We start from the raw sequence: 26,342 nt of genomic DNA, 5'->3' as shown, positions 1-26,342 counted from the left end.
TGTCTTAAGAGCTCATTTTTGCGAGAAAGAATGACATTCAAACTTGCCTGAGCCGCAATCTCCTCATTAAATAAGTCTTCCGTGTAACCCGAAGCAGATATCCGCTCCTGGACCTCCGCGAGCTTCTCGCCCATCTCCTGTATAGAAACATCAACATTGCCAAAAACCTCCTTATTCCAAGACTTAAGCACTCCACGAAGCCTCCGGAGCTTAGCCATCACCCGAAAAATAGGACAATTCGTCTCAACCTGTTGGTTCCAAGAATGCTCCACCACTTCCAAAAAATTGGCATGAGAGGCCCACATAGTCAAGAAACGAAAAGAATTCCTTCGTCGGATGTCCGAACCAGAGCATTGAAAGACCAGCAGCGAATGGTCCGACGTGATCCTCGGCAAAGCATGAGTATTAATCGCTCTCCACATCTGAGCAAAAGACTCCGAAACCAGCACACGGTCAAGAAGAGACTCAACATGGCGGGGAAGAAAACGACGCCCCGACCAGGTGAATTTAAGACCCGAGGTGGGCGATTCGATAAACTGCGTGGCTTCAATGAACTCGCAGAAATCCCTACACGATTGGCGATTGGGGCTAACAGTACTAATACGTTCATGCGCACCTTTCACCGCGTTAAAATCACCCATAAAAATGGTGGAGCCATTCGTGTGGTGAAGAAGATCAATCCACAGCTTTCTACGTTCCATAGGACAATTAGAGCCATGAACAACAGCAATGCGAAAATTAAGAGAATTCCAAACGCAATCAGCAATGACAATCTGATCCGAAGACCAAATCACATTCGTGACAACGGAGGGATGAGCCAGGAGCCAAATGTTAGAACACATCTGATGGCGAAAATTTTGATGTCGAGCAACCATATTGATGGAATGCCAATAATTAGCAGGAACTTTACTGAAATCCACTTTAGGTTCCACAATACCAATGATAATGGGATTAAAGGAGTGGGAGTGCTCCTTTAAGACACGTCTAGATTCATCCGTAAGCCCCCGGATGTTCCAGACGATAATATTCATATCAAATAGTTCGAGTTCGTTGAGCGTCTTCCCGCTCAACTTCGTCAGCCCACATTGATATTATATTAAACTTCATCATGGGAAAAATTTGAATTATTACAAAATATAAATTTTCGTATTAACCAAGTGAGTTAAAATTGAATGTTTGTCACATAACTATGACTTTCATTATAATACATCCATAACATAAAATATGAGAAAATAAATTAAATTGTTGCAAAATATAAATTTAATAACTAAAAATGACACATCTAAAATATATTTAATAAAAACATAATTACAAAAAATAGTGATGGTGAAATTACGTCACAATAAAATTCATAATTTTTTTATTTTTATTCATAAAAAATTTAGGTCCCACGTCAAACTTTTAGTAGACATAATCATTTAGATAACTTAAACAAAAGAACAATAAAATTGAACTTCGATTTCACAAGAGAATATATTTGTTTGAGATACTTTGTATTAGAAATTGTAGTTTTTATAAATTCTAGACAGAAAATCAAAGAATTGAAAAAAAATATATAATAGAAAATTTTATTTAAACTTTTTAGCATACACATTCAAGAGTTTGTAGTATCATGTCAGTTGATATTTCTATTTGAATTTGTCATCATTTTTAATCCTTTATTATTTATACATTTATATTAAATATTTATTTTGTATTGTTCGAATTTTGGTTGAGATGAATAATCAATTAAGGTGGCAGATTATATTTGATTATCTAGTTATTTTATAAGTTTAAATAAGATTGGGTAATGATGGGTATTACTATAAATTGGTCCGAAATCAAAACGCAGTAGAATATATATATAGGGGAGGGCTAGAATAAAAACACTCTTAAGTGTATAAAATATAAATAATTTTCAGCCCTTAGATCATCAAGATCTACGGTTGATTCGTAACCCTTTTGGATGAATTCGTGGTCCTGAGTTCGAATCCCAAAGGTAGTAAAAATTTATTTTTCACAATTCGTAACCATGTTGGATGAATTCGTAACTCTGTTGGATAAAATTCGTACATTAAAAAACGTTTATATTTATATTTTAAGAAGTGTTACTGTAGCTCTCCCCTATATATATATATATATTTGAAATGATTACAGGTATGGATTTATGATTTCGACTTCTATTATATATAGAGCTACATATTGGAGAGCTCTCCACTATTCTCTATTCTATGTGACATTTCTAACAATTTAGCATTTTTGTTTCTCTCAATTCTATATATACTATATGACATTTTTACATTTGTTTCCATCTATCCCATATTGAATTTATATTGAACTTCATCAATTTATAACCTAAATAAAAGGCTCAATCTCCCATGAATACATTAGCTAATCTATCTTTCCCACATTGGTTTTCTATTAAATTTAATCATGGGAAAATTTAGATAAAGAAATACTTATAATATGTATTTCAAATAAATAGTTTTCCACATTTTTTATAGTTGCAATAGTTTTTCACATTAAATTCATGTTAAACTTCATGGGAGTAATTAGATTTCAATATCTGCAAACCTAAATAAAAGTATAGATGTTTTTTAAATAAATATGTTCTTCAATTGAATTTTGTCATATAAAATACATAAAATAATACTTCAATGTGTTTTAAATAAATAAGCTATTCAATCTAATTTGCTCATATAAAATAAAGAAAATGATACTAAGATATATATGAAACAAATAAAATTTTCAATTTAATTTTCCATGTAAAATAATTTGAAATAAATCTTTATTCCCACATTAATCTCATAATGATATATCTAAATAAAAGGCTTAATCTTCGTTCATATATTAGCTTATCATCGTTCCCACATTGAAATTTTATCATTCCGCATTGATCTTTATTGAACTTCACCATGAAAAAAACGTAAATAAAAGAATACTTTTGAGATGCATTTAAAATAAATAATTCTTCAATTTAATTTGATCATGAAAAATAATTTCAAATAAATTGTCATTCTCGAATTGATCTAACACATCTCATACATATTGAATCTATATTAAATCTCACAATTCAAAATTTAAATAAAATGATTATTAAACTTTACCATTTAAACATCTAAATAAAAAGATACTTAACTTTGAAAAAATAATAAAAATATATTTAAATATATTTGAAATAAATAGGTTCTTATTGCTTGAAATTTTATCGAGATTATTAACAAAGTATTATTTGATATTTTATTTGTTTATATACATATTTTATAAATTTAAACAAATTCGCGAAATTAGTTGGTATTATTATATGGGTTTAGGAAGAGAAAAATAGAATACTCCTATGTGGCATCAACATATTTTTGCCTTTTTATTTATCCTAATTCTCCAAATCATATTTATTCATTCTTATTTATTTAAATCTTCTCATCCCACATTGATTTCACCAAAATAAAATCTATATAAAAGGATGCTCTTACTCACCAAACCAAAAACTCACGTTTAATTGGTTGAGTGATTGAGATTAATGCAATTTAAATTGTTTTGTCAATAAAAGTTGATCAAATTTATTTAGTTAAATAAAAAATTATTTAATTTTATTTTTAAAAATAAGTAGTTGTGATTAAATAAATTATTTCTTCATTTTAATTTGGTCATAAAATAAGATATTTTGTATATATTTTTTCTTTTGGATTATATATTGATTTTTTATGAAAATTTACCAATTAAAATACAAAATAAATTGATATGATATAATTTGAATATCACATCAACTTTCTCAAGCCGTAGACGAGATGATTCTCACAACTTAGTTATGGCATTTCAAACTTCAAACAAGATGGTGCTCACGAGCCAGTTTTATTCTTTCAAATTTCAAAAGAAATGATGCTTCAAAACTCAGATATGGCATTTTAAGCTCTAAATGAGATGATGCACAGAACTCTGTTACGGTTTTTCAAGCTCCATACAAGATGATGTTTAGAAGTTAGTTATGATCTTACAAGCTTTAGATTGTATAATCTCACAAATCAGCCCTGATATTTCAAACTCCTAATGAAAATGATGTTTAGAAGTGAGTTATGATATTTAAAGCATCAAATATTGATATTCAAACGATTGACGCATTAAGTCATGTATAGTATTTTAGGCTTCATACGAGATAATGCTCAAAAGTTTGACGTTCAAAAGTCATATATCATTTTTCGATTCTTGATGATCATCTAATTTTACAGACTTGAGATGAGATATGCTTAAATGACAAATGAGATCTTAAATTAATTCTTATCCGTCAATATAGAAAAAGTGTACAAAATTTATGTAAAAGGATATTTTTATTATTTTAGCAAAAATTTAACATTTAATTGATGAATATAATTGAGATTAGTATAATATAAATTCTATTACATCATGTTAAATTAATTGAAAGATAATTATATTATATAAAAATAATATAAATAATTTAAAGTCTCATCGAATTTCTACGAGTTATACAGTAGGTAGTTTTTGTAAAACATATTGTACTAAAATCTAATGATTTTCGAGGAAATCAGCCATGGGGCTACATAACAGAGTGGGTCTTGGTAGCAGCTATTGAAAAAGACAAATAAACAATTTTACGAGGAAATAAACTATTAAAACTGCAAGATTGATTTAGCTTACTAGAGAGAACTGTTGAAGAAGCAATTGAAAAATCTCACATTTTGGTTTTGACTTTCAGTACTAATCTCTTTTTTAACGTTTGAAGCACAATACTTACTGATCCTTTTTTCTTTTTTCTAATTTATTTCTTTTTGTTTTTGTTTTTCTTTGTTTGGGTGGGGGGACAAAAATCACAAAGTTAACATTTTAGTGGGCCTAGTGGCAAATAACCGTAAAGCTTGGGTTGGTGGGAGTAATATTTTTATTTCGTTCATTTCTATGATCCTTCTTAAAATGTTAGAAATAACAACTAAGGACCTAAGATATTATTTTAATTAAATCAAAATGACAAAGAAAAATAATATTTTCGATAATATCTGAAGTTATTTAAATATAAAAAATTAAAATAAATAATGGCTAAGTAAACTCAAATATGAAAATGATTGTGAAATTAAATTACTATACGTTCAATCAGTTATTAGTTGCGAATAAGAAAAAAGAAATATTAACATTTTTTTGTCAAAGGAAACACAAATTTAATGTTCATTTAAATAATTTTAAAAAGAAAAGGATACGAGCCTAAATCTTGTAAAGAAAAATCGGACGTGCTGTTAGAGATCTAGAGCATTCATAATGGGGCTCGACAACCGGGCGCGCGAGCCCCTCAGCAATGTCGCGCACGGGAGGCGCACTCCCGACTTCCTTTTCCACAACGGGCTTAACATGAGAGAGAATTGGGCGTCATTCTATAAATATTTGTTGGGATCGGGTCGAAAAACGCAACGGAAATAATTTTTTTTTTCGAAATTATAAATGAAATAACTATTATTTCATTCCAACGGCATTAACGACTTCACGTTAACATGATGAACGAGTGAGAAAAGAATCTCATACCTTTTCGCACTCCGGTTGATGTCGGGATTGGAAGCAATCGGTTGCTCGCAGGGATCCAAGCGTATCCCCTCTATCAAGTTCACACTTTAGCGACCGTGTCAAGCGATTAGTTCTTCGCTAGCAAAACTAAGCACTCTTGTGTTGTAGAGAAAATCAGAGAGAGAGCGAGCAGCCAGAATGAGAGAAAAAGAAATCTGTAGAATCGTTTTTTAACTCTGTAGAGAAACGATCCAATTAACCCTATAATTAACTGCATTAATTATAGAATTAATTTATTTCTACAGTTACGTCTACTCAATAGATGCGGCGTTCCTTTTTCTCCAATCTGGAGAATACCCGGATATCTTATATCCGGATACAGCTATATATATATCCATATATATATATATATAATCTGATTTTTATTAGATTTAAAATTAATCTAATTAACTTTATTTCTAACTAAACTAATCCAATTAATTTAATATAGAATCAGACTTGTTAATCTGATTATATTCAATAAAACTAATTTAATTGAATATCTAAATTAACTCATTAATTTAGAACAAGTCTCAATTTAATTAATCAAATTAATTAATTGGATTTAACTATTAAATCGATTCAATCTGACACGTTCTACTAAATTGTGTGTGACCCTCTTAGGTTCACAACTAGCACCAGTAACAGGCTTGTAACACTTTACAACTTAATTAATTTATCCGATAAATTAATTCACTTGAAATTAACTATTTAATTTCAAGAACCTATAAACCATGGGAACATCTAGCAAGTAGCATGGTCATCTAGCACTATGTGAAATAGCGAGTAAACCTATTTTGATTATGAATCGTCATACACATACAATCCTTCTATCATCTAATTTCCCAATTGGATATTGAGTATGGAATTAAATCGAAAACTCAAGATAATCCAATAATCATATTTTCAATTGAATTCAGTAACTCTTTTGTAATACCCCGTTTCCTCGAGCTAAGTTTAGAATAATTTTGAATTTAGATTTAAGATGATTCACGCCGGATTGAGAAAAAAAGAAAGAATTTATTTAATTCCAACAAAAATAATTTACGAAAGCATTTGTAAATTTTCAAGTTATTTAAATTTTATTTTTTATGCATTGCATTTTGATTTAAATACGAGTGATTCCTCCGCCGAGTGATTCCTCTGGCGAGTGATTCCTCCGCCGAGTGATTCCTCTGGCGCGTGATTCCTCTGCCGAGTGATTCCTCTGGCGAGTGATTCCTCTGCCGAGTGATTCATCTGGAGAGTGATTCCTCTGCCGAGTGATTCCTCTGGAGAGTGATTCCTCTGTCGAGTGATTCCTCTGCCGAGTGATTCCTCTGCCGAGTGATTCCTCTGGCGAGGGTGATTCCTCTGGCGAGAGTGACTCCTCTGGCGAAAGCTATCTCGCTGCTCCCCGTGATTTCCCTGGTATCACCATTCCTCTGCTCTGGTGCGGAACTAACTTTAGAGAGAAAGGAGTCAAAGCAAGTGGATAAACATAGTTAACGGATAAGATATTTTATGCAAGTGGATAATTAAGCATGTGTTATTTATCCAATACTTGATGGCTAAGTAATTGGGGTTAAATAAAACAACACCTTTCTCTTTCATCCCTCATAACAGACGTCTCTTTCCTCTCTCTTCTCTCTCTCCTCTCTCGACTGTCATCACCCAACACCATTGATGAGATTACTCCACCCTTCTTGGCACATTCATTATCCCTTCTGTAAGAAGTTAAACCATCAACTCCTCATTCAAGCAACAACAGAACGAATCTCAACCGAAACCTCTTAAGGTTCCCTCTTGAGCCCTTATCTCATTTACTCAACTGTAAATTCAAGCATATCAATGGTGTCATTCCAGTAAACCACCATACCAGTATAAGTTTTTGCAAGAATTTGAAAAGATGCAAACTTTATGCATACACTCTGTTCGTATATAATTTTACAAGCATGTTTTTTTTTTTTTTAAAAAAAGGAAGAAAGGTTGAGTCTTGAACTTGGTTTGTGTTTGCTGTCGAGTCGAGAGTCGAGGGAGGCAGGGCACGGCGGCTGTGCCGCTGCTGCTCGGCCACGGTTGGAGAGAAAGAGGTGGGCTGGACAGGGTTGAGTTGCGTCGAGGTCAGGACGGCGGCGGCCTGGGGGTCGTCGGCCATCGGGAACAGGGGCTGGGGCGGTGTTTGAGCTTTCAGGGAGGCGGCGGCGTTTTCATCGTCGCCGAGGAGGAGAGAGAGAACAGGGGGAGTGACAGGGGTTCTAGGGAGAGGTGTTCCGGAGCGGCGCTCATCGCCAGGGGTGGTGGCACGCGGCCGTGAGTTAGAAAGAGAGAGACTGAAGCGTGAGTGTGTGCGTGACTGATGTGTGTGTTGTGCGTGACTGATGAAGGGGAAGAATGAGGAAAAGGTTGGGTGTTGGGTTAGGGCTGAAGTCAGTTGGGCCGTTTTTCTTTGTTTTTTTATAATTCCAATTATTAAAGAAAGATGAGTAAGAATATTGTTGGTGTTCTTAACTCAAGAAAAATGTTTTCAATTATTTATTCTTTAAATTTTGAAAACCCGGCTAAGTGAATCATAGAATATTAAGCACTTCACCGTGACTTAAGATTAGATTCAAGGAGACCTATTGAGAATAGATTTCTTGTAGGCTTTGAGCAACAGGAGGATTAGCACTGCTATTCCGATTCAGAGATAACGTTAAACGACTGGCTTTGCCTATACAGGTGGGCTTACTTTCCAAATGTATAAAGTATGATTGAGTTATTAAGCTCTAAATGTTTCAATGAATTGCAAATTATTTATTCAATGAAATGCAAACTGTTTATCCAATAAAATGTTTATGTGCACTCCGCTCTGTTTAAGGCTCGCCACAACGAATCAATTGAGGTTCTCTTATGACCTAACACGTTGTTTGAGAATTGTGTACACTCGTTAGCTGACCTGGTGGGTTGATCTCCATCGGGCACTAACTAAGAGGCGTTATAAGGGTGCTTGCTGGATATGTTCCGAAGCATGTAATGTAAGGGCCTGTCTGGGTAGCATCCCGAGGTCAAAAGTAAACTTGTCTGGGTTACGCCCTCAGTTCAAGTAATGGGAGAAATGGATCCGTCGGTGGCTAAAAGATCCGGGATCATAGCGAGTAACAGAATTGAGTGTGACATCTGCGCGCAAAACTAAGTATATATATATATGAAATGTTTTAACATGCTTAGAAGTTCTTTCACTTTAAAACCTTCTAAGTCATGTCAAGTACGATTGGATAAACTGTTCTTCAGGTTACGAAATGTTTTAAAGTTGCAGCCCACTAAGTACATTAGTACTTAGCCCAAATATTTTCAAATATTTTTCAGGTTGATGGCTAGTGTTGACGGGGAGAGCTGAGGCTAGGGTTCAACTCCGTGTTTTGACTTCCGCTGTAGTACTAGCCTTTATTTGTCTTTCGTTTCCTTGACTTAAGACATTTTGTTATGACTCTGAATGATATCTTTTGATAAGCTTAAACTCTTGACTCTTAAGCATTTTGATTAATAAATGTTGGTTATCCAAAGCATGAAACTAAACTTGTGATCCTGAAGTTGTAATGTTTGTCGATGGATTAGTATCGTTTGGATATCTGTCTTTCTTCATCCAAAGGGGCGAAGCCCGATTTATCATCCCATTATTCGTATTTTACAAGGTTTTTCCCTTGTTCATTTCAATGAATTAGTTGCACCTCAGTTATACTTATTCCTTCAGAAATTGGGGTGTGACATCTTTAATGAATCATAATTCATTATGCCCTGGCCAAGGTCTTCAAGTTATGAACAATGAAAACTATAGGAAATTCTCTTGTCTCACAAGTAATAGATTCTTTATTGACCACTCATTAATCTCCATATAAGTTCATATTTCATCCAATATAAAATCTTTAGTGATTGACTAGCAATCAGAAAATATATCAAAATGAAATAGAACTAATACAAGATTACTATGGTGTCTCAAGTCAAAGGACTAATCGTATACTATCATAATATAGTAATTCTTATTTCGATAAAACGAATTCCATATAAGAATTTCTATCGGGTCAGTTCGGTGTACTTGTTCTCCAACAAGCACCCACATATATACACTTACGTCAACTACGTTAATGTTGATGAAACGCAACATTCTCATCTTATGAGTGTGTATCATATGTGCGAGCTATTTCCAACAATTCAATATCCTTTTCTTGAATAGTTATTTCACTCGGAACTATTTTAAGACCAAAGCTTTAAAGACATATTTCATAATCACCATCATATGCGTGATCATATCTTATAACTCTTTATGATCTAAGGACTTCATCCAAATCGCATAAGTTATTAAAAACAAATACATTAGATAAGTAAATGCCTTTATTAATATAAATTCCAATGAGATTGAATTTACATATAAATAAAATGACCAATCTAATTGGTGCGCCGGGTGTAACTCTTTCAATATTACCATCCTCCAATTCAATTTTTATATAACTTTCTTATTCCTTTTCATCTTCTTCGTTCTATTTCAATTTATCTTCCTTTTATTTTATTGTGCTAGAAAAAATTGAGGATGATTGAAAAATTGGTGGAACAACCACCCCCAAAATCCGTCTTCGGGCAATCCAAATTTGTTCGGCGGAGGCTTATCGCCATTCTCTCAAGAATCAAACGATGGACCTACGACGGATTTTGAGGGAATTAATTTGAACGCTAATTTTGCGGCAATGAAAGATGATGTGGAGGAGATACCCGCCTTGCCAGCTCCGACAACGATGAAGAGAAGAGGCAGCTACCCTCTGGGCGAGACGACGCTCGTATGCCGCTTGTATGCCGAGGCCATGCCCAAGTACAACAAGCAACGACCTCCAAACACTATTCCACTCGACGTGAAGTAAATTAAGTCGCACTTTCAACGCGTCACCAAGGATGACAAGGTGTGGGAGGTCATCTACGATAAATGCCGAGCAAATTGGGCCCGGGCATGAGCAATGATCAAATCATTAATTAAACGCAACAGTTGTATACCTCCGAGCATGGGGGTGTATTCAAATATCCCCGTGCTTGGCATGTGCTCCGCAAATCTAATAAATTCACATCCATTGACGAGGATGTTCACTCCGCCAAACGTTAATTGGGGATCAGACGATCACGCCACGACAACTTCTAGCGAGCCGAATATCTCAACGATGCCCCAAGGCCAAAAGGAGATGGAGAGAGACAAAAGGAAACGAAAGAAGACGATGGAGCCGTCATTTGAGCAAAAAATAACAGTTGAGGCCATGAAAAACATGGTGAAAGTCATGAGTATTTTCTCCCAAACCAATGGGACCTGGCTGACTCCATCCTCATGGACAAGGACACGTCGCAAATGAATCCCGACGAGTTGACGTTTCACTTGAAGAAGGTTGAGGATGTCAAACGTCGTAATAGATTAATTTGACTTCTATTTATAATGTTTTTTTAATTTGAATTAATTTAAGCTTTTTTTATTTTAATGTAATTTTAATTTTTAATCAACGTAGTGTTAAATTTTAATTTAATTAAAATTTATGTCATTAAATTTAATGTTTAATTTAATGAATACATTAAAATTAAAGATATAATAAAAAATAAAATTTAAGAGCCTGAGTGCAGAGAGCCCCAATATAGGAAAGTGGCTCTTAAATTGAGGAGCTCTAGGATGTGAGACTATCCCCATCAGTGACTTTCCCTCAACCCAACCTTCAATTAAAATATTCATTTCTCTCTCTTCCACATATACAACCCAACCTTTATCTTAAATCTAGTCCCATTAGTGACACTCACACGACCTAAATATCTTTTTTATTTTGTTTTATTTTTATTCTTATATTAGTCATAATAATTTTTAAATATATTTTGAAAAATTAAAATAATAGAGAAAAAAATAAAAATAATAAAATTTAAAATTTACTTGATCATACAACAAAAATTACACGAGTTAAACAAAATTAAAAATACATAAAATAAATTACAAATATATATAGGAAATTAAAATTACAAGTACAATAGATGCAAATTACATATTCAATTAGTCGTGCCGAATTTTGCCTATATATGCTCAATTAAGTCCTTCTGAAGAGCTTTGTGAGCTTCGCGATTGCGAAGTCGATCCCTATTGATCATGTAATTAGACAAACTTACAATTCTGTCAGTTGAGTAGTGAATAGATACATCTTCATCTGCATGTAAATCCATCAAAAATTCTGTGGGATCATAATAGTTTTGGTATGTGTCTCGTTCATCTTCCACTATCATATTGTGCATGATGATACAAGCCATCATAATTTTTTCCCATCAAAATCCTATCCCAAATTAGACAAGGACGTCGAATAAATGCAAATCGAGCTTGTAGAACTCCGAAGGCTCTCTCGACATCTTTTCTTACAGCCTCTTGGTGTTGAGCGAACAACTTGTGCTTTCGAAGCACTGGACTTGAAATTGTCTTGACAAATGCAAGCCAAGAGGGATATATGTCATCGGTGAGATAATAAGCTCTATCATTTTGACGATCATTGACCACATAACTTATCTTAGGTGCTCTACCTTCTAAAATATCACTAAAAACGGGAGATCGATGAAGTACATTGATATCATTGCACGAACCTGGAGTTCCAAAAAATGCATGCCATATCCATAAATCATATGATGCAGCGGCTTCCAAAATGATTGTTGGTTTTCCACTTCTTCCTGTATATTGACCAGCCCAGGCAGTAGGACAGTTCTTCCATTCCTAGTGCATGCAATCAATACTTCCAATCATGCTAGGGAAACCACGTTGTTCCCCAACATAGAGTAGTCTTTGCAAATCTTGTTGATTGAGCCTTCTAAGGTATGTGTCACCAAAGCAAGAAATGATACCTTCTACGAAATGAATGACAGCATCCCTCGTAACTGTTGAACTCATTCGTAAGTATTCATCAACGACATCGGTTGCGGTTCCATAAGCCAACACCCTCATAGCTCCAGTGCATTTTTATAGTGGTGAAAGGCCTTGCCTACCCGTGCAATCGGGTCTCTGTTGAAAATATTTGTCATTAGCAGTAACAACATCTACTATACGAAGGAACAATGATTTCTGCATGCGAAATCTACGCCGGAAGAGCTCCGAAGTATACGTTGGATTAGGGACAAAATAATCACTCATCAAACGTTGCTCACCAACTTCACGTTCCCTATCACAATACCTTTTTTGGTGGTGGAAGAAGAAGTTCCTAAAATAAGATTGGGATTGTTTATGAGCATATCGTCAATAATGCGATCAATTTGACGATTTTGTTGATAACGTCGTTCTTCCCATTCATCTGAAGATGAAGATGAAGAAGACATTTTGGCTTTAGAATGAGTTAGGTACTGTATATAAGGTATGTTATATAGAAAAATAAATGCAGTGAGAAAATTTAATTTTAAGTTATCTGACATGTGCATGTGAACCATTCATTTGTCGTTGTTGAGACATTTGGATGCATGTGAAATCCTTGAGAATCTTATGGGTCAGAAAGTTGCATGTGAAATGGCAGGACAATTATTAAGTGTGCATGTGAATGACAGAGATTAAAGTGTGCGTGTGAAATGTCAGAAAATGTGTGATAGACATTTGCATGTTATAGTGTTATGGACATCGAGATGTGAAATGGCAAGACAATTATGATGGACTATCACGTGAAGAGTGTCAGAGACACTTGCATGTTCAACAATTTGAAGTCTATATATAGATTTTTTTTTCTAATTTTAATTTTTTATATTACAATTAACTATTAAAAATTAGTATTTAAAATTATATATTTAATTAAGTGGCACCCTCATTGGGTGGCACATAAGCCATGAGTCTCCCACGCCTCAAAGGCGGTTAACCGCCCAAAGTCACACAATTTACTGTCATTTCCATTTAAATTATTATGTTACTTGTTTTGTCTTATGCGGTAGTAGTCTGAATGCTCTAAAGCATTGAAGAATAAACCAAATCAAAAAAGAATGAAAGATTTGTGTTATTTTCGTTATTGTTTTTTATGACAAAAATGATCTCTCTCCATATCCCCATAATGACTCAATGATGGGAGGAAAAACGTTTTACTAACCAAGTTACACTTGCACTTACCCATATAATGACTCACCCGACTCAATAATTGGAGGAGAAACATGTTATAATTGAACTAGGCTTGCTCTTCGTTATCAAGAAGTGTTTCTTTCTTTTGCCGGGTTTATATCCTCATTCACTCGGACCATCTAGAGAGAGAGGTATATGTATTGACATAAAGAAAGGTACAGCAGTATTGAAAAGACTCTTGCCATTTCTCGATTACATACATAAATCTATATATGAATTTGGTGGATACATGGTTGATTTCATTTATGATTATGGATGATGGTGTCGATTTCCATTTAGCTGCATTTGGCTTCCTGCACTCTTAACAATCCAAAGTCTTGTATTCAGTGCAACAACAGCTCCTCTCGCATCTGTAGCTCCTTCAGTCGCCTCTTTGCGTACCACGTCACTGCTACTGTCGCGGCCACACTAATGCAAAACCCGGCCACGTTCATCACAATCTGGGAAGCTGACAGAGACTTCCGATCTTGTGAAGCATTAGCTAATGTTTTGATGAGGATGCCTCTACACACAACAAGAGTCGGAGCAGGAACCATAAACAATTACTCAGTCTGTATACAAAACACACACACACACACACACGCGCACGAGACACGCTGCCACCCTGCACACTAATGTACTAAGCAAATTTTATTTTTCACATTAATATGTAGATTAGCATAACATCATGTTCTCTACTTCTACTTATTACATGATGTGGTTAATGTGCAGGCAAAACAATTATCTTTCATGTAAGAGTCACCTAAAGTAGGTCATACGTTTGAATTTACTAGACAAGTTGTATGCAAAGTGGTCTTTATATCTGTAGCATCAAGTTATTTGTAACCTAACAAGTAATTAAATTAAGAAATTCAAATTCAAGAGAGAGACCCTTCACTTTCCTCTCTAAATATTCCTTTCTTCTCCTAAAATTAGCTTCCATTACTGAAACTTTTTAGCACCGGAGAGTCGGCCAATGCAAATCAAATCCTGGCTAGAATAATCCTACACATAACAAATTTGATTAAGAATCAAGATCTATTTTGAATTTGAGATTATTTGTATAATCCACTCTAACTCCAAACAAGAGATTTCAAATCCAATCATTTGAAATAGCTTGGAATTTTAAGTACCTCCATCCAAACACACCCTTGTTAAGAACACTTTGGGCACATAACAAATGAATAACTGTATAGATGCTAACAGAAGACAGGAACACCAGAAAATGACACTCCTGATATAAAGACACTCTCACACAAAGCTATTCAATCACGCCTATAATCCGAAACCCAATAGAGTACAATCTTAAAGGAACAGAAGACGGGAATCATAGAGGGTGTATAAACATGCAAAAATGAAAGCAAACAATATTATGATCAGAAGAAAATCGACATCAAAATTTTAGAGCAATTGGTGGTGCAGTATAGAGCAACATAGGTTCTCCACAGCGTAATTTCCAGAAAGACCTCTTTAATTCAAAATCATGTAATCACAGTAAAAAACAGAGGCAATAATCATAAATATCATAAACATATATACTAAGTGGAACTGCCTGGCCTTGTATGTTAGAACTCATAAAAGCCCCAAAAATTGTCAAAATCTACACAATGAGATCGCATGTCAATGACAATTACATGCTCAAAGTTTATGGACTGAAGATTGGCAGTACTTAACAATATATGCTCTACTAGAGACCAATAACTCTATTTATTTTGCATATTTCAGTAGACAGATAGTAAAAAGATCCAGAGATTCACACACACACACACACACACACAGAGAGGAGGGAATCAAGAGTTCTCACGTGTAAAGTGCAACAAATATTTCTGGCACCATTCCTGCCACAGTCCCCAACAAGTACGGAACATATTTCACATCCGTAGCCATAGCGCAGTAGTTATATATGACATAAGGGAAAGGAGAAATCCTAATCAAAGAAACAGCTCGAAACTGACTAAACCAGTTTCCCTCGCCGGCTAGTCTTATGATAGAAGCCCTCTTCGGGTGCCTTTCTAACCATACCTACATGTGAGAAAATATGGCATAGGCTTATTGTTGAGTATAAAAACCATAGCACAAGAAAAATGCTCAAGTGGAATTGCCATACATGGATTCTATGGTAGAATAATGAACCAATGAAATAAGGAATTGAACTGCCAACCAACACTCCACCGATTATAATCAGAAAACCATAACCATAGCCAAAAGTCATCCCGGCAACCCACATGGATGGTGTAGAAGGTATAAGAAGTATTGGGAATGTTGCCAGAGAAGCAAACACTAGGAGTCCTAGAATAGCTGTGCTGAAAGTTCTCTGCTCCCAATTTATTATGGGGATGATTTCCTGGAAAAAAGTACAAAGCACATTCAAATTCAATTAGAACATAACTAGGGTAAAAGGACGAAGACAGTTCGAAAATGCTATTGTTATTTTGAAAAAGTGTGAATGATATCCATCCATCCTTCTTGGCATAAATGAAATGGTCAATAGATGCAATTATATGAGTACTATCCAGGCATTCGACTCAAATCAGATGCATAAGCCTTGCTTGGCAGTTGACAAATACTAACTTACGGATGGCAGAATAAGTGAAAGCCTCTATAAACATATCTAGATGAAATCCGTACAGAACTTTAGGTAAGAAAAATGATAACAAGTCATCAGATTAAGGTTCTGCATTAACTAACAAGATATTCTACAGCTTAAAAGATCCTACGTTGAGAGCCATGAGTTCTTTCTCTAAGTAATCAGATTAGTCAAAACACCTTCTGTTGTATAAAAACAATTACTAAAATTTGCATTTGGATGTACCCCAGATAGATGTTCAGCTTTTGGGTCCCATGTAAACACAAAAAAGATCAATTTCCACAATATTCGACATTATGTTAATCGTAGAATAACAATAACTTGTCAAATGCATTGGAATAACTAGAAGTTACTTACGATCAATAACTGTATAACATATACAATAACACAGATTGCATGAAAAGAGAGTCTCCAGTTCTAAACTTAAATAAGAGCTGAGCTCCAGCATGACTCTTATCCAGAAAAGCTGCACAAAAAGCTTGAATGCTATAACTTGAACCAAGATTTGAGAGTAAACACAACAGGGGAAATATCAGCATGAAACCACCAACATAAGATATTATAAGAAAGAAAACTAATTTAACAATAGAAAAACACATAAAACCCTGCATTCACCGACAACTCCTCAAATTTACGAGGAAAAGTCACTTTTCTGTGTAAATCAGAAGAAAGCTAACCTTATCCATGAAAAAGGGTCCGATCCATTTGAAGAAAACCGCGCCCAACACGGCAACAAACAAGACCACCAGCACCAGTTTCGCCCACCACCACAGAGACCACAACCACCCCCCACCATCAGCGGAAGCCCCATCGTCGACGCCGCCGCAACAACCAGACGTCGACGTTTCCGCCTGGTAGTGGGCCCCGCCACCCTCCAATTTCACGTAATCCTCCCCGAGCCTAAGATCCTCCTCATCGCCAGCATTGTAAGTCATGTCACACCCAATCGAAACCTAATCTATTATCAATCAATTGCTCCCAAAATCAAACACAATCAAGACGAGAATCCGGACACCCAAAACACCTGAGTGAGTGAGGGATTTCAGTTTTCAGCAGTAACCGCCACATATGGCAATAAATTCACGGTTTTTCTCCACTGTATAAATATGTAATTGTGTATGTGGGTGTGTAATCCAATCCAGCCAAAATTTCGTGAGGAAGAAAAACAGCAGAATTTCGTAATTCGTATGCGTACGCGTATAGCTATCAGCTCTTGAAGAATGAATTGGGAAGACAAGTGTTCTTTAGTTTCCACTTTAATATTTCCTCAAAAAAAAAAAAAAAAAAGTTTCCACTTTTATATTAACGAAAAAACAATTATTTTAATTGGAGTGACAAAACTTTTTTTGGATAAAACTTATTCAAGAGAATGTTACACGTTATCTTATTGTTTCAATGATTAAGGGTTCGGCTAAAAAAAAATTATGGGAAAGGCAACTAAAAAAAGAATAATTATGGTAATTACACTTACTGAAATGAAAACAATTTTCGTCGCAAAATGTTTTTTTTTTCTTTCCAAAAAAAAAAAAAATCGGCGTCGCGGTTTAAAATACTCAATATCTTAATTTTAGAGTAAATAACATTTTTTTTTATTCTTAGAGTAAATTAAATTACATTTATCTTAATAAGAGTTCATACTCGACAAAACAACCATGTTATCGATACTAAATACTATTGGCAAGTTCGTACATTTTAAGATAAGATTCGCAATTTCATTTCTTGTACTTTTTTTTCACTTTTTCTTTTACTTCAATATTTTATTTTAATTTTCGACGTTGCTCTCTTCGTAAGAAAGGTGGGAAATGAAAAGGGAATAGGGGATATATATATATATATATATATATATATATATATATATATATTATAAAGCAAGAGTAGGAGGGTCAGAATTTATACTAAACTGTTAGTAATTGTTAATATATGAATAATGTCAACATCCTATAATTCTGAGAAATTAATGCTGCACAAAATGAAACGATGGACACTACGATTTTTTTTTTTTTAAACCAAAATTGTTAATAATTCAAAGAGATGTTGGTAGACTGACCATTTATATAGATAATTCAACAAAAAATATTTATAGTGTTATTGATAATTAAAAAAATATATTTCTCACCAAATCTTTGCTGTCATCTGATACCGCCAAAGCTTCAATTTTTGGTTGACTTTTAAGGTGCGAAACATGGTGAAATCCAAAAATGTTTTCAACATCCTGCCAATTTGTATTTTTCTATATACCACATAAAAGTTGTGAAAGCACTAGTTAGTCCTCATTCACAATTCCGTATTCGATCAATTTCAACTTATTTAAATGTAGAGTCAGGTTAAAATAAAAATTTATTTTAAGAGGCGTAGATTAGAAATTATTTTAAATTTTAAATTACAAAGATTTACCGTGAATTCACTATTTTATTAAATAAATTTATGATTTTGGGTTGGAATTTAACAAGAGACAAATCATAATAAATTTGTCATGTTACTCATAAAATTCATCATAATTATATGGTTCAAAGTTTATATTTTAAATGAGTTTGTAATCTAACCATTCTTAATTAGTATAATGAGTGGTTTAAATAAGTCTGTGTGTATCTTGTATATATATGAAGTATTTTGAGTTCTTCAATCGTGAAAATTTACGATGAATTCAGTATTTTAATGAATAAATTCATAGTTCGGAGTTTGAATCGTAAATATGGCAAAAAATAGTGAATTCATAATTTTTTTTATAATCTATATATTATATAAAGAAGCAGTTTAACGGCATCCAGTTTACCGTCATTTTTCTAACAGAAAATTCCTTATAATTAACGGCAGTGACTGTAACTTCACCCACTATCCCCACATTCACCCATTAATCTATACATATCATCAGTTTATTTTCTCTCTCCCAAATCCTCTCTCCAGTATCCGTAATCTTTCTAGCAAAATCAACAGTTATTTTATCAATTTTCTCAAAAAAGTTAAAATCATCCCACGATTAATTTCCTACTATTATTTCTTCCGCTAAAATTGAGTTGTAAAAACTGAAACGCTTACAAAAACTGTGGCAGTTGTCGAGAGTTCTTCAAAATTTTCTCAATTTTTCAGAAACCAAACCCATCATCCCTGCAAAAGAAAGCCATTCAACCTTTCTGTCACACCCCAATTCTTGAAGGAATAAATATAATCGAGGTGCAACTAATTCATAGAAATAAACAAGGAACAACCTTATTAAAACCCGAATAATAAGATAACGAGTCGGGCTAGGCCCCTTTGGATCACAAGTTTTGTTTCATGCTTCTGACAACCAACATTCATTGGCATAAATTTAGTAGTGAAGAGTCTAAGCTCGGTCAGGTATATCATTTGAAATTTAACATGAAGATCTTAAGTTGGGAAAACAAAAGACTGATATGAGTAATTGCTACAGCGGAAGTCTAACATAGGAATTTATCTCTAGCCTCAGCTCCGTCCCGTCAGCACCGGCCAGCCAACCTGAAAACATTTGAAAGTATTTTTGGGCTAAGTACTAATGTACTTAGTGGGCATGCATTTTCTGAAACATCTCATATTTTAATAAAGACAGTTTATCCAATCATACTTGACATGACTTAGAAGGTTTTAAAGAGAAATAACTTCTAAGCATGTTAAAACATTTTATTTCATTTGTGCGCACATGTCACACTCCCTTTCTGTTACTCGCTTCTGATCCCGGACCTTTTAGCCACCGACGGATCCATTTCTCCTTCTTACTTGAACTGAGGGCGTAACCCAGTCAAGTTCCCATTTGGGACCCAATGCTCCGGAACACATCCCGTCGAGCACCCTTATAACGCCTCATACATACATGATTAGTGCCCGAATGGAGATCAACCCACCGAGTCAGCTAATAGGTGTACACAATTCTCAAATAACGTGTTAGGTCATAAGAGAACCTCAATTGATTCGTTGTGGCGAGCCTTAAACGGAGCAGAGTGCACAAAATATTTTATTGGATAAACAGTTTGCATTTAATAGAATCAACAATTTGCATTTCATTGAAACATTTAGAGCTTAATAACTCAATCATACTTTATACATTTGGAAAGTAAGCCCACCTGGTTAGGCAAAGCCTGAAGATCATAATCACATATAAACCTGTCTTGGGAAAGCAGCGCTAATCCCCCTGGTCACAAAGCCTACAAGAAATTCTATTCTTAATAGGTCTCGTGAAGCTAACTTAAAGTCTTAGTGGGTGCACTTAACTACTATGATTTATCACGCCGGGTTTTTCAAAAATTTAATGAATAATAATTGAAAACTAAAATTCTTGAGTTAAGGACACCAACAATATCCTTACTCGATTTTCTTAAATAATTGGAATTATAAATAAAACCAATTAAATCATAAATACTTTTATTGCAAAATATAATGCAATATCATGTCATGCTTAGCATATAATAAGTAATTTACTTAAAATATGCACATAATAATAATTTAATATTATTATGCAAATCATTCTTTAAATAAATTAATTAAACTAATTATAAAGTCTAATTAATATAAGAAGGCAGCCCATTTTAACAAAACTGTATAGATTCAACTTCAACCAATAAACTGCTTTTACTCCGAACTCGTATGGAGTCGAATTTTATATCAATAGAAACCTCTTTGAGTCTAGTTTAATTGAAAAAAAAAATATGTTGAAAAACTCCAAGTAGTTTAAGAGATATAGCGATTTTCCCATCGCCTACCAGATTCGGCAGTTTCTGCCAACTGAAAGTCCAGATTTTTGAAAAATAGCAAACGTTATCGGAATGACCTCAAATTTTATATGCAGATAGCTAACACATATATCTTTATACAATAAAAATTTGAGAGTTAAATATCATCATATGGTTACTGAAATAATTAACCTAATCATCTGTCTCACGACAGTTTCAGCAGATACGGGCAGTAGACTTCTCGAATTTTAAAAGGGTAGTAAACGAAGTTCAAATGACATGAAACTTTGTACGAATATTCACCACACTCCCATCTATACTCTAGAAATTTCCCATAATATAATAGAAACGGGAATGCACTGAAACAAGGGCGTTAACTTACCCCTGTCCAAGTGAGCACTAATGGAAGTTGTTCGCCGGGGGTTTTTCTGGTCGTCGTTCCGCGATGGTGTTTAGCCGCGAAGGTCTACGACTTAGTTTTCCTCGTGCGAGGTAAATCAGGCTACACAACAGTGGTTTCTCGATCCTTTTTCGTCGTAAGGATAGTGAGAAACGAAGGCCGTAAGTTGGCCGGTTGCTAAGTCGGGAATTCGACGTTGGCCGCCGAAGGATATTGCGGCCTTTGGTCAGGAAAATACAGAGAAGGCTTCGACCTTTCGATTGTTGGGTTTGGTAGCCTGAAGATGGAGGAACGAGTACACGTTCTCGGTTCAGAGCCTAGTGGCCGGTCGGCGAATAAACGGCCCGGCAAAGGGAGCTCACTTGAGCTTAAAAGTATGCAAAGTTGTGATTTAAAGCTTGTTGGCTTCACTTTCTCTGCACGGGTGTGGTTCTTGTTAGAGTGGAGTGAGCTGTGTGTTAACTGATATGCTATGTATGGTGATCTTGTTTCTGTTGGAATTTCGTTGCTGGGGTGAGGAATTATATGAATAAGGGAGATATTTAAGGGAGTAGGATGAACATACTTGCCGCAGTAGAAGACATGGTAGGAAGCGTGGGTGAAGGAGTCAAAAGAGTGGGCGCGCATGGTGGTGAGATGCGCTGATAACTGTGAGTCAAAAGAGTGGGCGCGCATGGTGAGTGTGAGACGTGAAAATTGAAAAAAAATAACCAAAATCCCTTAATCATAGGGATTTTGGATGACTTGCAGGAGTGGACGCATGGGGTGAATAGTGTAGCAATTGTAGAGGCATGGTGAAATACAAGCAGCAGCATGCGTGCTGTACTTGGCTGTGGTGTAAAGGAGGAGGTTGGTTTGGGCTTTGGTATTTATAGAATATCATTTCAATAAAAACTAAGGCCCAAATAAATATTTGTCAAAGCCCAACACATTTAAATAATTAAAGCCTAACATAGACTTAAATTAAATCATTTACAAATAAATACTAATCATATAGAATAATCACATATTCATATAATTCGATTTATGAAATGCACAAAATTTCAAAAGACTAAATTTTTATAAAGGCTTCTGAAAATAAATTTTGTTGGAATTTAAAATATAAATCATTTTTCATTTTTCCGGCGTAAATCATCCTAATCTAAGTTTAAAATAAATTCTAAACTTAATATAAATAGGCGGGGTGTTACACTTTCTCCAAAACTTTGAACGAACTTAAGTTTTCAAATCGGATTATACCAAGAAACCTCCTTTTAAACAAAATAAAAAAAAGAAAAATTCAAGATTCACCAACCCATAAATAGGTACAATTTGAATAGCAGATAAATACAACAAAATTCAAAAATCGTGGATGGAGAAGAATGAGAAGAAAAAAGGGGAAATTGGAAGCCCTAATTGAGTTATTTGGCTGTAGTTGTGAAAGTCGGACGAAGGCACTCACACAGAGCCGCGGAGGTCAGAGAGGCGAACTGATGCAACTGTAGAGGCAAACTTCTCGAGGCTTACAACGCTACTACTGATTTTCCCTTTTGCGGCTGTTAGCGGAGAAGACGGCGGCGGCGAGTGAGAGGCGAGGCGGATGAGGCGATGAAAAAAGAGTGAGTGTGAGAGAGATTTTACGAGAAAGGCAGAAAGAGGAAAATGGTTTTCTGGTGTGAGAGAGAGGCAGAAATAACAAGAGATAAAATTTGTGGAGTATAGTATTTCAAGAAAAGAAATACTTAATTGCTACTTTTATTAATGAGTTTTATTAGATTGATTTTTAACATAACGTGCTTTAATTACTTAATCTAGCCAATTTCAATTTTTCATGTTGTCGAAACTCTTGCGCCAAACAAAAATATTTTATAGTACCTTTAAAAAATATAGATATATAGTAATGCCCATCTTTCCATTTCTTTCTGCATTTTAATATATAATTTAGTTAAATACGCTAAAACATTCAAACTCTAATTTTTATTTAGGGCTAATATATATATAATGTTCGGTAATTATTCTATATGCTTCCTTGAATTTTAAAATCAATAATTTTTTATATTTTATTGTTATTATATTTAATTCATGCATAAATAAAGATACAATAAAAATTAAAATTTATATACAAATAAACGATGAGTTTTTTTCCTTCAAAATTTCTCTCTCTTCACTTCTCCCACCAAAATTTATCTCTTCTTTTTTCTTTTTTCTATGTTATTTCTTTTTTCAAAAAATCATTAACTTCAATTAATGAAAAAGTATTCAATTTGGATGTTAAACTAAAGATCACGAAAAGATATTTAATTCGATGTAAAAATTATAAAAAATAAATTTGAAATGGCTGTCTCTGTCAAGTTAATGAGTTAGAAACAACAGACGACCATTCACCTATCACTTGATGACTAAGATATTTAATCATCAAGTGAATGGCCGTCGTTCGAATAAAGATAATGAGTTATAAAGTTCTTTGACAGAGACTCAGCCGTCGTTTGCTCATCAAACTCTAATAGAGACGCATCCTTTGCCTTTTTCGCGCCGCCTCGATCAATCGTCGCCCAAAACTCAGACTGGCTTGCGGCCTCACGCCGCCTCCAACCGCAAAAGCAAACCTATCAAGTTTCTTTCTCTCTATTCCTATTTCTTAATTCGTTTTTCCCTTTTCTCAATTTCTTTTTTTGTTTTTCCCTTTTCTCATTTTCTTTAACTTTAATTTCCTCAGAGAAGAAACGAATTTTGAGTGATGCACATTGATGAAGTGAAAGAGGAATAAGGTTGAATCAGAGAGAGAGAGAGAGAGAGTCAATAATCGAAAAAACATGCATGACCACAAATATTGAATCGAGTAATTTCATGAAACTGAAGCCCGATATTGGAGATGGGACGTCTTCTTCAAAACCAAGAATTGATCCATCTGCATCGAAGAAGAAATTTTATTATGGGATCAATCAGGAATCCTGCAACTGATTCCAAAAATAGATTCATTTTCTGTGGAGGCTCCAAAATGACGAAGAAAGCATCCACCCAAACGATGGATGATAAGTAAATCGTGAATAGAACCAGAGAGAAGAAAGTGTGTTCGTTGCCTGGCCAGAAATTTGATGTCCCCGAAGAGCGGGAGGCATTGAGAATATTTTAGGAATCATTATCCAAACAAATTTCAAGTGAAATGGCTGAATTTTGGTTGATCGAACACATCGTGTTGTCACCTAAGAGAGCGAGTTGGAAGATGATAGAGGACTTAGAGACCAAATTTATGGAAGCTAATCACAGGTACATAGAGCAACTATGTTTTTAATTATTGAGCTATTCTTTTGTTTGCGTATATTTACTCAAATATCTCTGATTTAGAGTTTTTAGACTTAAATATGTTTGAAATCTTAATTTTCGTTGATCCAAGATATTAATTCATTTGCTTAGTTTAATGGTGTTTTGCAGGGTGTTGACACACCAATAAAACCATATCAAAAGTAAGACTTTTCATTAGGTGGCATTGGAATAAATTTTGCTTCCGATTTCCAAGTACGGTATCTTATTCTTGCAAAATGTAATTCTATAATTTGGGAGAAGAAGCAAAAGAGCAAAAGAAGAAGCAGAAGACCAAAGAAGAAGAAAAAAACAGCAGCAGTAATTTGGAGAACAAGGGAATGATAAAAAAAAACCTATGATTCTGAAATGTATTTCTGTATAGTTACTGGGCTAATCAGTTTGAACCATAAAATGAAACAATAATTCTATGTATTTAACATTGGGTTAATAATGAAAATTACCCATTTTAATTTGAAAGAAAAAATGCCCATTTTTATTATTCTATAAATTCAAGAAAGAAAACAAGGTTTTCATCGAACATGAAGATTAAAAATTATTCTTTTTTCTTTTGATTTGGGGGAGTTGGGAAGGCGGAGCAGTGGGGTTTGAACCCGGACCTCACAGAAGAACGCACCGTTTGGTATCCCCTTGGGGACATTAAAAATTATTCTTTAAAATTTATTAATAATAATACAAAAAATATGACTTGAATTAGTTATATTTATTTTGATATATAATTGACGCCCATTACAATTTATACTTGTGAATAATCCAATTACAAAAATATATTTAATTATATTTTAAATCTATTTAATGTTTATGTATTTTGATGTTCCCGTGCATCGCACGGGCGAATGTACTAGTAAACTCATAATTTATCATCGAAATTTTGAAATCTAAATTAATTTACATATTTCTCCCCGTCTCATAAGAAAGTATCATATTTTTCATTTTGAAATATGATCCCACTTTATCTTTTGTTCTTTTTGAATCTTAATCCAACTTTAAGCGTTTTACTATAAAAAATATTACATTTTTTTGGGATAAAATATACTATTACATTTGTGTTAGTATCCCTAAAAGTTTATATATTCGGATTTGATTTCATATTTAATGATGTCTTTATAATTATATTTATATGTTATATTTTTTTCGTTTCAATTAATTTGATCAATACTCTTTTTAAATCATTCCAATTAAATTGATCAATTTATTTATATAGAATAAATATAAGTAATATAATATTTAATCACTTATTACTTTATTACCAAATATATTTAAAATATTAATTTTTTAAACCTTGTGCTAAGAAGAAATTGATTTAACTTAGAATTGGGAGAAGTAAAAATAGTGGAATGGTGGTGAGTACATTTGGGACGCGTGGCGTGAAGGAAATATTGCACGCGTCGCGAATGCACGGCCACGTTTGGAATGCTTTCAAGCTTAGATAATATTGGGTGTGGTCACGTCTACTAGTAGTATTGCTACAATTTATCCAAAAATAAATTTATTTTCAATTCGAATTGATTGAACTAATAAAAAAACTTAGCTACAAAAAAATTCCGACCATCACCTTAAACCTTCGATTTTTGATCAAGCTCGTCAAATCATAAAAGTTATGAAAAATTTTATCATCTACGAATACAAATTCTTGATTGCATCACAACTTTGTTGCAAGAAGTAGGGCTTGTGTCCTCAATTAAGATACTTGATCTCTTATTGTAAATAAAAATGAATTTTATTTTAAAATAATTTATGCAATACTAAAAAATAACTTTCTGAAAGTGA

At 34.0% G+C, this 26,342-nt stretch overlaps 1 protein-coding gene, 2 long non-coding RNA genes and 1 pseudogene across 4 annotated transcripts; 1 reads left to right on the top strand and 3 right to left on the bottom strand.

Annotated features, from left to right (window-relative positions):
• Positions 1-11,568: 11,568 nt before the first annotated feature.
• On the bottom strand, positions 11,569-13,809 carry LOC131008401 (uncharacterized; annotated as a pseudogene).
• Positions 13,745-17,576, bottom strand: LOC131026396 (uncharacterized). Of its 2 annotated transcripts, none has more exons than XM_057956280.1 (4): positions 16,868-17,576; positions 15,711-15,947; positions 15,408-15,625; positions 13,745-14,608 (listed from the first exon to the last, which is right to left on the bottom strand). In XM_057956280.1, exons 1-4 carry the CDS (start codon positions 17,123-17,125, stop codon positions 14,587-14,589), a joined length of 735 nt encoding a protein of 244 aa, XP_057812263.1. In that variant the 5' UTR covers positions 17,126-17,576; the 3' UTR covers positions 13,745-14,586. The 2 variants fall into 2 exon arrangements, with proteins under 2 accessions (XP_057812263.1, XP_057812258.1); XM_057956275.1 differs by having other exon boundaries at positions 13,745-14,128.
• Positions 17,577-19,371: 1,795 nt separating this feature from the next.
• Positions 19,372-20,749, bottom strand: LOC130984952 (uncharacterized). Its single transcript, XR_009088836.1, has 2 exons — positions 20,267-20,749; positions 19,372-19,664 (listed from the first exon to the last, which is right to left on the bottom strand). It is a non-coding gene; the product is annotated as an uncharacterized LOC130984952 (long non-coding RNA).
• Positions 20,750-23,709: 2,960 nt separating this feature from the next.
• Positions 23,710-24,664, top strand: LOC131026056 (uncharacterized). The gene is made up of 2 exons (XR_009102205.1): positions 23,710-23,864; positions 23,968-24,664. It is a non-coding gene; the product is annotated as an uncharacterized LOC131026056 (long non-coding RNA).
• The last annotated feature ends 1,678 nt before the right edge of the window (positions 24,665-26,342 follow it).

This window comes from Salvia miltiorrhiza, chromosome 1 (genome assembly GCF_028751815.1).
Source record: "Salvia miltiorrhiza cultivar Shanhuang (shh) chromosome 1, IMPLAD_Smil_shh, whole genome shotgun sequence".
NCBI classification, from domain to species: Eukaryota; Viridiplantae; Streptophyta; class Magnoliopsida; order Lamiales; family Lamiaceae; genus Salvia; species Salvia miltiorrhiza.
This window is presented reverse-complemented; position numbering and strand designations above follow the sequence as displayed.